We start from the raw sequence: 12,372 nt of genomic DNA, 5'->3' as shown, positions 1-12,372 counted from the left end.
TGAGTCGGAATGTATCTCGATTACTGCTGGACTTCACATGGAATTTGCTTCATATGTATCGGAATATTTCGACTGAAGTTGGAATACAGCTCGAATGTACTTCGAATACAGTTCAGAACATCCCGAATGCTCTTCACATGAACCCTGATGTCACAAGAAAATAAAAATCGAAGGGTAAGGGTTAGGTTATAAATAACCGTCCCATTGAGCACCTTCCAAATTCCTGGTTCTGCTCCTGTATGTATCGGGGTTCAGTAGACGTTGGAAGTGCTCTTGTTTAACACACTGGCATAGCCACTCTTTCTTGGAGGACTAGTTGTTGACGATGGTGTTGTATGTTTGTGAGGCTCTCTTCAGTACGCTGATGGGGTTCCTGTGCCGACCCTGAGGGTCCGGGCTTTAGTCTCTGCATCTTATGAGGAGAGTGGAGTGGTTGGGTGCCAGATGAATTTCTTCCCCCTGTTGTTGTGTTTGATGATTGTTCATGAAGATGATATATACAGCTTTAAGTGGCATTTCAGAAGCTGATACGATAAAGAGTAACGTATTTTATAGATTGACCACTTGTTTTATGAAATAGATGCGACGTACGTAAATGCTAATACCGCCGTAATGCAAGTATCAATACCAAACTTTAACACACCAGTTTCTAAAATGCTACTTATACAAGTTGTCTTCGTTAAATATCAGATGACGTTTGTTTTCATGTTTGACAGATTGTGCCGAGCCTGAGGATAAAGTTTTTTACACGCTTCATATAGCTTGTTGGGAAATGGCTTGCACGTTTCATTTTACTCCTTTTCAGGAGAGTTTCACAGGTCAATTAAAACCTTAAGAAACATCATTCATATCCTGACATCTTGACATCTTGGTCAAACATTTTAATCGGATGGCTCATAGTTGAAGGATTACATTTATACCAAGTCAGCAAAAGGTAGACAAAATGTTTACCTTACATAATTATGCTGGCATACGATGAATTCGTCACATTTGCTAAGGACGACTTATGTTTAAATCCAACTACATCATATGCGTCTGATGATAAACGGTACCCGATATAATGACATCCTTATCTGGCCAGACATGTGTAGATGCAATGCCATTTTGCTCAGAGAGAGTAAAGACAACCACTACAACAAACACAGACCAGTTTTGGAAAGCATTTATTTATCTGTTTGTTTTCATTTAGTACGATAATAATTGTTTTTCTGGCGAAACATGATAAGTATTGTACATCAGGTACGTACGTTGAAAGACGCGTGTCCATGCACTTAGCTGCCAGTGTATTCAAATGACTTGGTAGATGTTATATTTGCATGTCGTGTATAATGGTAGGTGGTGCATTTCGTGTACCATGCATCCCAAGTCTTACATTCACGCCTCTCCTCCACGCGGAAACAACGTGCACCAAAGACATTAAAGAAAAGATTGCCCACTTCTTGGGCAACAGGAGTTTTGGCCTTCTTCAAACAGCTGTGGAAAGCGTCGGTACAGGAACACCCATACACCGGCCATGGGTAGAAATTGAACGTCTCTAAGTGAGACCCAGAAGCTATGAAAAAAACCAGATAAAAACAGACACATTGACATATTTCAAAACTAGAATGTTGTGTGCTAGTAAATACCGGCTAAGATTATAGATGAATGAAACCACGAGGCACGTGTTGTTTGTACACCTAATAATAGATGGCACATTAACCGCATTTATTGCAGGCCTCGATGTAATCCATCTAGAAGCAGGGGGTGTATAATTTCCCCGGTTGCATGACAATCTTATATTACTATCACATCTATAAGAACTGGCTGTAAGAACACCTGTTATAAATATTGCACAATGGTGTTATATATCTGATATTTGCAGTTCTTCAGAATAAATATGTTCTGCTCACTGATTCTACTTAATTCCCCTCTAATTCCCACACAGAAACCTGTAGTTAGCATACCTGGCAGCACATCCTTGCAGCTATGGAGCGTCTTGCAGCATCTGTCGGCACTCCTGGCTGCCCTGCTCGTTGTTCTGTTGGTTTGTGTGCTGGTGGTCATACACGATTGTGTGCCTGAACACACAGGAACAAAGTGTCATCATACCCGCCTGTAATACTTTACCATTAGCAGAATTGCCAATCTGCATGTACACACACCATTTAAACAACACAAAAGATATGGAGATTCAGCTGTGTCAACCCGAAATATAATCTTTGTACTTTGGTCAGCCAACGTGATACACCAATGACAAATACGCTCAGTCGATTATGTGCATTATGTCACATTTGAGTGAGAGGAGAAAATTGGCATGAACCCAGGTCATTAGAGTAAACGACGGTAAAAATCACACGAAACGCATAAAACAAACAAAGCAATATTTACTCTACAAGAACTACGTTAATGATAAATAACATGACCCTACGGACAGATAAACTGATCGTGACAACTGCATAGAATTTTTTGTATGATATTTCTTACTTATTGTGCTAACTACGGTAAAGATTTAATTGTTAACCAGAAATCAGTCCGTGAAAGAACTAGGTGTGAAACCAAGAAAGAAATGTGATGTAATTGACAGGTGTTTCGTAATCTACAATTTACTAAGGTGTCGACACAAAGGTATCACTACCTTTAGCAGTACATATTGATAAGGTAACATAATACATCTGTTTGAGCAGTGATTAATCACTGATTATGTCTCAGGACATAATGATATTCACCTCCCCGGAACAGAAATGCAGAATATAATAACAGGTTGATAATGATCATCACTCTATGTTGGTTGTCTGTGACTTGATCTGTATGGCAAGTTCAGCTAATACACAAAAGAAGAAACCGAGAAGAATTCAACAAGAAGAAACCAATTTTGCAGAACGTTAACACTCCGGAAATGTAACAGCAGAAAAACCGTGGAAGGTTTTTAGTACTCTGTCTATAAATGTTGAAATATTGGTTTAGATATAGAGCACACAATGCCACAAACTGAATATCACCAAGTACAATGTATTACACTTGGAACATTGGCACTTCAATGCTTCGAAGGTACATATTCGTGAACAATAAACGAAGATAGTATCTTAATTAAATGAGTATGGTAAGGCATTACAACGGCCCAGTTGCCAATGACTATACAGATGGTTCCTATAATAATGTACGAGCTAGATAATAACAGAAAATGAAATGAAATAAGCGTTATAACTGCAACCATGCGTTTTGAATACATATACTCCTAAAATATGAAAGAACCACTTAACTTGTATTGCGAGGAACGGAACGTTATACAATATCGAAACACTTCATCCTGATGACAAAACTCACTCTGTGAGAGAGTGAGGGGGTAAATCTACATATATACTTGGATACATTCACTTGGGATACATTCACATGAATTTTGAAACATCGAAAATACGTACTAGGATGTGTGTGAACCTGGAGGGACCCACGATGCAATACACATCACTGGATAGTTTCATAGTATTAAACGGTCATTTCCACTGGCTTGTTGAGTGCTGCATATTTCATAAAAATGTCAGTATTGTTGCATTGTTTCAAAGTTTACTCCAATATTTCCCAGACAACAATTGCAATGAAATAAGAAGTTTAGACATAGAATTAGAATACAATATAAATGTTTCTTACCTGGAAGCCAAAGAGGACTAAACAGTGGGCCCCTAATTTTCATTTCAAGTAAGCGTGCTTAAGTCTGTAAATCCAAGTATCACTGGATTGCATATTACAGGCTTCAATAAAGTCTACTATGGGCAGTTGTCACAAGGAACCTACAAAGAGCGAATGTAGCTGTGTGGTGGCAGTTATGTAATAGTCAATAGCAAAATGCCGAGTCCACTGATTTATCGCCATTTTGCATTGTAATAGCAACATCGCACAGTGAGAAATACTAGTCATTGAACACAGTACTGGATGGCTTTGTTGTACAACAAAACGATACAATAGGTGCTGGCTGATAGCATGGGAGATGCTTTTGGACTCTTTTGATCACGGAAATGTCTGACGAAACCATTTAGATAAAGGTATTTCTCCCTCAGAAACCTATTATGTACGAGCTTAAGTAGTACCGTAAATCTGGGAAATAAAATTGACAACAGCATTGAATCGGCTTAAGATGTTTCTAGCAAACTGGGAATTGTCGACGATTAAAACTTAATATTTCCTTCTCGATACAAAGCATCTAAAAAGTGTCATATCTAAAGTTGGTTTGGTTGACTTTAGAAAACAGAGTAAAAAATTCTTTACAACATTGAAATTACAAATTTACAATTGTCATTACAAATGTCTTGCCTTTCTTATTCAACATATATGTTTAACTTTTGGGGGTGAACAAAGTGTTTTGCAATGTTGTAAAGGTTCTGGCTCAGCCTCCTACATTCAAGCTCAAACGAAATATATACTTGACGACGGTAGAACCGTTTTCCGACATTCAGAACACGAAAACACTTCAAACCTCGAATCTATTTCTGATGTTGGTGATGACGAAAGCACGTGTTTACCGCACATTTGGAAGTGTGCTGATGCTATGTTAGAAATCTTCAAAATTTGTACTTGTAAAGTATGTGATATTGTCAAATGCTTGCCACTGAAGAAAGCTTCCGGGCCTGACGGAATCAGTCAGCATTTGTGAACCTGTGGAATCTACAAGTGCTGCAGTGCAATGGCTGAAGGATTTTTTGGCACCAAGGAAATGAAACTAGCCACCGTTATGCCTCTATTTAAGAAAGGGGATCTTTCTTTTAAACCGCCTTGCTTATTTAGATCATTCCTTTCTTTCCAACTACATGTCCACATTTTTTGCTAACCTGTATTGTAAGGGTGGTTGAGACTGTCGTCTTGAATAAACTTTCTGTAAGACTATTTTCTTGAATACAATTGATTGGCATTGCGGGTCTCTCCATCAAAGAGAATACCAATGTTTTTTAGAAGTGTCCATATATATATATATATATATGGACCAAACTAAACAATTTCTCTAATTGTACGTATTCCTTCTGTTCCTTACTCTCTGTGAGTATCGAACCTCATTGTCATGAGAGTATCTCTCTCATTCTACATTATGTATAATGCAAATAAATCCGTGTAACTGCTGGGAAAGGGCTCGTCTAAACTAGATAACTTGTGCCCAATGCATTCTTTCATAGATAAAATATATTTGAATCAGTTAAGCAAACTGAGCGTTCTTCCTCATTAAGCATTGTGGGTAAAACAAAAAGCCAGGCTGTACTATTCTGTACAAATCACTATACCTCATCTGTATCTACACGATTATTAAATGTGTCATATTGGACAAGTCTATACAATTAGATAAACAGATGTTAAGATATGTTTAACATTCATTGAGAGAAAATATTGTAGAAATATTGTTCCCAACTGCGGAATAAATGTTCTACCTGGGTATCCCATATGAAGCTTGATTCTCTGTTTGGTGATGCGAACATGGTGTAGGTTATCCTGGTCACTCTGCCTCAGCTGCAATGACAGACACATAAAGGTCCTTGTTTAACACACAAGGTACCATCACATAGTAGTTTCCCGTAATTACTTCTCAATATCATATGGATTATTATGCTTCTTTGAATATTTAATATTGAAATGAAATAAACAAATTATTTACAATAATAATAAAAAAAGAATAGTTTACATTAAAATGTGTGACATTAGATCATGATACCATCTTCATTATAGGTTGACAAGTTTCTTTTTCAGATGAAAGGGTATATGTATTTTACAGTAAGACTTAAACATTGCAAAAGCATACCATTTTCCGCATATATCGACGACACTGTCTTGCCAGGCGGCGCAGATCAAAAGTAACGAGTTGATGAGATTGTGGATGATTGCTCAAAGCCTGTGATAGTAGTAGAGATTTACCTAATGACTCAAACATCACCCTACCTATATAGTGTATCCTGTTCCCGGCCACTTAACTATAACAGTATCCCATGTCTGTTGTATTTTCCTCTCCCCGACCACTGAACAGTGACAGTATCCCATGTCTATTGTATTTTCCTCTCCCCGACCACTGAACTGTGACAGTATCCAATGTCTATTGTATTTTCCTCTCCCCGACCACTGAACCGTGACAGTATCCAATGTCTATTGTATTTTCCTCTCCCCGACCACTGAACTGTGACAGTATCCCATGAATTTGTATTTTCCTCTCCCCGACCACTGAACTGTGACAGTATCCCATGCCTATTGTATTTTCCTCTCCCCGACCACTGAACTATGACAGTATCCCATGTCTATTGTACTTCATCTCCCCGACCACTGAGCTATGACAGTATCCCATGCCTATTGTATTTTCCTCTCCCCGACCACTGAACTGTGACAGTATCCCATGCCTATTTATTTCTTCTCCCCGACCACTGAACTGTGACAGTATCCCATGTCTATTGTATTTTCCTCTCCCCGACCACGGAACTGTGACAGTATCCAATGTCTATTGTATTTTCCTCACCCCAACCACTGAACTGTGACAATATCCCATGTCTATTGTATTTTCCTCTCCCCGACCACTGAACTGTGGCAGTATCCCATGTCTATTGTATTTTCCTCTCCCCGACCACTGAACTGTGACAGTATTCCATGTCTATTGTATTTTCCTCTCCCCGACCACTGAGCTGTGACAGTATCCAATGTCTATTGTATTTTCCTCACCCCGACCACTGAACTGTGACAATATCCCATGTCTATTGTATTTTCCTCTCCCCGACCACGGAACTGTGACAGTATCCAATGTCTATTGTATTTTCCTCACCCCGACCACTGAACTGTGACAATATCCCATGTCTATTGTATTTTCCTCTCCCCGACCACTGAACTGTGACAGTATCCCATGTCTATTGTATTTTCCTCTCCCCGACCACTGAACTGTGACAGTATCCCATGTCTATTGTATTTTCCTCACCCCGACCACTGAACTGTGACAGTATCCCATGTCTGTTGTACTTCCTCTCCCCGACCACTGAACTATGACAGTATCCAATGCCTATTGTACTTCCTCTCCCCGACCACTGAACCATGACAGTATCCCATGCCTACTGTATTTTCCTCTCCCCGACCACTGAACTGTGACAGTATTCCATGTCTATTGTATTTTCCTCTCCCAGACCACTGAACTGTGACAGTATTCCATGTCTATTGTATTTTCCTCTCCCAGACCACTGAACTGTGACAGTATTCCATGTCTATTGTATTTTCCTCTCCCCGACCACTGAACTGTGACAGTATTCCATGCCTATTGTATTTTCCTCTCCCCGACCACTGAACTATGACAGTATCCCATGCCTATTGTACTTCCCTTCCACGACCACTGAACTATGACAGTATCCAATGTCAATTGTATTTTCCTCTCCCCGACCACTGAACTATAACAGTATCCCATGTAAATTGTATTTTCCTCTCCCCAACCACTGAACTATGACAGTATCCCATGTCTATTGTATTTTCCTCTTCCCGACCACTGAACCGTGACAGTACCCTGTGCCTACTGTATTTTCCTCTCCCCGACCACTGAACTGTGACAGTATCCCATGCCTATTGTACTTCCTCTCCCCGACCACGGAACTATGACAGTATCCCATGTAAATTGTATTTTCATCTCCCCGACCACTGAACTGTGACAGTATCCCATGTCTATTGTACTTCCTCTCCCCGACCACTGAACTGTGACAGTATCCCATGCCTATTGTATTTTCCTCTCCCCGACCACTGAACTGTGACAGTATCCCATGCCTATTGTACTTCCCTTCCCCGACCACTGAACTGTGACAGTATCCCATGTCTATTGTATTTTCCTCTCCCCGACCACTGAACTGTGACAATATTCCATGCCTATTGTATTTTCCTCTCCCCGACCACTGAACTGTGACAGTATCCCATGCCTATTGTACTTCCCTTCCACGACCACTGAACTGTGACAGGATCCCATGCCTATTGTACTTCCTCTCCCCGACCACTGAGCTATGACAGTATCCCATGTCTGTTGTATTTTCCTCTCCCCGACCACTGAACTGTGACAGTATCCCATGTCTATTCTACTTCCTCTCCCCGACCACTCAACTGTGACAGGATCCCATGCCTATTGTACTTCCTCTCCCCGACCACTGAGCTATGACAGTATCCCATGTCTGTTGTATTTTCCTCTCCCCGACCACTGAACTATGGCAGTATCCCATGCCTATTCTACTTCCTCTCCCCGACCACTGAACTGTGACAGTATCCCATGCCTATTGTATTTTCCTCTCCCCGACCACTGAACTGTGACAGTATCCCATGTCTATTGTATTTTCCTCTCCCCGACCACTGAACTGTGACAGTATTCCATGCCTATTGTATTTTCCTCTCCCCGACCACTGAACTGTGACAGTATTCCATGCCTATTGTACTTCCCTTCCACGACCACTGAACTGTGACAGTATCCCATGCCTATTGTACTTCCTCTCCCCGACCACTGAGCTATGACAGTATCCCATGTCTGTTGTATTTTCCTCTCCCCGACCACTGAACTATGGCAGTATCCCATGCCTATTCTACTTCCTCTCCCCGACCACTGAACTGTGACAGTATTCCATGTCTATTGTATTTTCCTCTCCCCGACCACTGAACTGTGACAGTATTCCATGTCTATTGTATTTTCCTCTCCCAGACCACTGAACTGTGACAGTATTCCATGTCTATTGTATTTTCCTCTCCCCGACCACTGAACTGTGACAGTATTCCATGCCTATTGTATTTTCCTCTCCCCGACCACTGAACTATGACAGTATCCCATGCCTATTGTACTTCCCTTCCACGACCACTGAACTATGACAGTATCCAATGTCAATTGTATTTTCCTCTCCCCGACCACGGAACTATAACAGTATCCCATGTAAATTGTATTTTCCTCTCCCCAACCACTGAACTATGACAGTATCCCATGTCTATTGTATTTTCCTCTTCCCGACCACTGAACCGTGACAGTACCCTGTGCCTACTGTATTTTCATCTCCCCGACCACTGAACTGTGACAGTATCTCATGCCTATTGTACTTCCTCTCCCCGACCACGGAACTATGACAGTATCCCATGTCAGTTGTATTTTCATCTCCCCGACCACTGAACTGTGACAGTATCCCATGTCTATTGTACTTCCTCTCCCCGACCACTGAACTGTGACAGTATCCCATGCCTATTGTATTTTCCTCTCCCCGACCACTGAACTGTGACAGTATCCCATGCCTATTGTACTTCCCTTCCACGACCACTGAACTGTGACAGTATCCCATGCCTATTGTACTTCCTCTCCCCGACCACTGAGCTATGACAGTATCCCATGCCTATTCTACTTCCTCTCCCCGACCACTGAACTATGGCAGTATCCCATGCCTATTCTACTTCCTCTCCCCGACCACTGAACTGTGACAGTATCCCATGCCTATTGTATTTACCTCTCCCCGACCACTGAACTGTGACAGTATCCCATGTCTATTGTATTTTCCTCTCCCCGACCACTGAACTGTGACAATATTCCATGCCTATTGTATTTTCCTCTCCCCGACCACTGAACTGTGACAGTATCCCATGCCTATTGTACTTCCTCTCCCCGACCACTGAGCTATGACAGTATCCCATGTCTGTTGTATTTTCCTCTCCCCGACCACTGAACTGTGACAGTATCCCATGTCTATTCTACTTCCTCTCCCCGACCACTGAACTGTGACAGGATCCCATGCCTATTGTACTTCCTCTCCCCGACCACTGAGCTATGACAGTGTCCCATGTCTGTTGTATTTTCCTCTCCCCGATCACTGAACTATGGCAGTATCCCATGCCTATTCTACTTCCTCTCCCCGACCACTGAACTGTGACAGTATCCCATGCCTATTGTATTTTCCTCTCCCCGACCACTGAACTGTGACAGTATCCCATGCCTATTGTACTTCCTCTCCCCGACCACTGAGCTATGACAGTATCCCATGCCTATTCTACTTCCTCTCCCCGACCACTGAACTATGGCAGTATCCCATGCCTATTCTACTTCCTCTCCCCGACCACTGAACTGTGACAGTATCCCATGCCTATTGTATTTACCTCTCCCCGACCACTGAACTGTGACAGTATCCCATGTCTATTGTATTTTCCTCTCCCCGACCACTGAACTGTGACAATATTCCATGCCTATTGTATTTTCCTCTCCCCGACCACTGAACTGTGACAGTATCCCATGCCTATTGTACTTCCTCTCCCCGACCACTGAGCTATGACAGTATCCCATGTCTGTTGTATTTTCCTCTCCCCGACCACTGAACTGTGACAGTATCCCATGTCTATTCTACTTCCTCTCCCCGACCACTGAACTGTGACAGTATCCCATGCCTATTCTACTTCCTCTCCCCGACCACTGAGCTATGACAGTGTCCCATGTCTGTTGTATTTTCCTCTCCCCGATCACTGAACTATGGCAGTATCCCATGCCTATTCTACTTCCTCTCCCCGACCACTGAACTGTGACAGTATCCCATGCCTATTGTATTTTCCTCTCCCCGACCACTGAACTGTGACAGTATCCCATGTCTATTGTATTTTCCTCTCCCCGACCACTGAACTGTGACAGTATTCCATGCCTATTGTATTTTCCTCTCCCCGACCACTGAACTGTGACAGTATTCCATGCCTATTGTACTTCTCTTCCACGACCACTGAACTGTGACAGTATCCCATGCCTATTGTACTTCCTCTCCCCGACCACTGAGCTATGACAGTATCCCATGTCTGTTGTATTTTCCTCTCCCCGACCACTGAACTATGGCAGTATCCCATGCCTATTCTACTTCCTCTCCCCGACCACTGAACTGTGACAGTATCCCATGTCTATTGTATTTTCCTCTCCCCGACCACTGAACTATGACAGTATCCCATGCCTATTGTACTTCCTCTCCCCGACCACGGAACTGTGACAGTATCCCATGCCTATTGTATTTGCCTCACTCCGACCACTGAACTGTGACAGTATCCCGTGTCTGTTGTACTTCCTGTCCCCGACCACTGAACTATGACAGTATCCAATGCCTATTGTACTTCCTCTCCCCGACCACGGAACTGTGACAGAATCCCATGTCCATTTACTTTTCCTCTCCCCGACCACTGGACCATGACAGCATCCCATGCCTATTGTACTTCCTTTCCCCGACCACTGAACTGTGACAGTACCCTGTGCCTACTGTATTTTCCTCTCCCCAACCACTGAACTGTGTCAGTACCCTGTGCCTACTGTATTTTCCTCTCCCCAACCACTGAACTGTGTCAGTACCCTGTGCCTACTGTATTTTCCTCTCCCCAACCACCGAAATGTGACTTAGTCTTACATGGTTACATTTTTCACTAGCATATATTTCACAGGACTGTTATGTGTCACATGTAATGTAAGCGTGTGAATAAATAGCAGCAATACCACAGCGGAAGACACAAGAAATGTGCTTTACACACGATGCAAATGCCAAATGTGGGGAACTGAACATGGTCTTCAGTATAACAGGAGTACGCCGAAGCTAAGATTGGGAGGTTAAGGGAATGGCAATCAGGATACATCAACACCAGGAGTGACTCGAGCATCTCCTAGCATACTTGCCTTCTTTCAATTACAAATACGTTCTCAGTCATGTCTAAGGGAAATTAGATAATGAAATATATTTCTGGGTTATGAATGTAAAGTTACAGATTAAAATCTGTACACTTGGCTACACACACGTCATGAATATATGGACTGAGATGCCAATTTTGGTATTACAATCGATTTGTTCTAAAACCTTATACAATAGTTATTTAAATGTGCTAAAATCTTCGAAAAACATGTTTTGCCTTACAACTATTGTAAAGTATGTACCTCTTGGAAGAGAATCGTGGAGCCATTGAGTGAACTCATGTCGCAGTCAATGAGATGACCGGCTTTTGAAAAGAAGGCGTACACCAAGCTGTTCCCGTCGGAGTAGAGCCGGGCAGTGCCGTCCCCGTCCTTGTAGGTCAGCAATAGCCCACTCTCTGGGCGACTGTCACACGGGGAAACCATCAATCCCAACACAGTGACAATAAAAATGTTCCACATCTTCTAAAACATCCGCTCACTCGCGGCTGATGAGAACAGACAGATGTCTTACAAGTCATGGTATCATGAGATAAGGCATATCTCAACCAGAGGATTGGCCTGACGACCAGGTAGTCAGTTTGTAAGACGCCTGCCCCACGACCAGGTGGTCCATTGGTTAGTCGTCTGCTTATCGACTCAAAGCAGCTAAATAATTGAACGTCTGCCTCAACTACAAGATGGTCAGATAGTTTGACGAGCAGCTGTACGATCTGCTGCTGGTCAAGTGGAAGAATGTATGTATGTAT

The 12,372-nt window shown here is 42.4% G+C and overlaps 1 protein-coding gene across 1 annotated transcript; it reads right to left on the bottom strand.

Moving 5' to 3' along the window:
- Positions 1–1,148: 1,148 nt before the first annotated feature.
- Positions 1,149–12,130, bottom strand: LOC137261774 (uncharacterized). Its single transcript, XM_067799555.1, has 5 exons — positions 11,867–12,130; positions 5,756–5,845; positions 5,388–5,466; positions 1,944–2,057; positions 1,149–1,552 (listed from the first exon to the last, which is right to left on the bottom strand). The coding sequence occupies exons 1-5, from the start codon at positions 12,083–12,085 to the stop codon at positions 1,272–1,274; spliced, it is 783 nt and encodes a 260-aa protein (XP_067655656.1). The 5' UTR covers positions 12,086–12,130; the 3' UTR covers positions 1,149–1,271.
- Positions 12,131–12,372: the final 242 nt, after the last annotated feature.

The sequence above is a fragment of the Haliotis asinina genome, chromosome 14 (genome assembly GCF_037392515.1).
Source record: "Haliotis asinina isolate JCU_RB_2024 chromosome 14, JCU_Hal_asi_v2, whole genome shotgun sequence".
Classification (NCBI taxonomy): domain Eukaryota; kingdom Metazoa; phylum Mollusca; class Gastropoda; order Lepetellida; family Haliotidae; genus Haliotis; species Haliotis asinina.
Note: the sequence above shows the minus strand (reverse complement) of the source record. Positions and strands in the feature narration are given on the sequence as shown.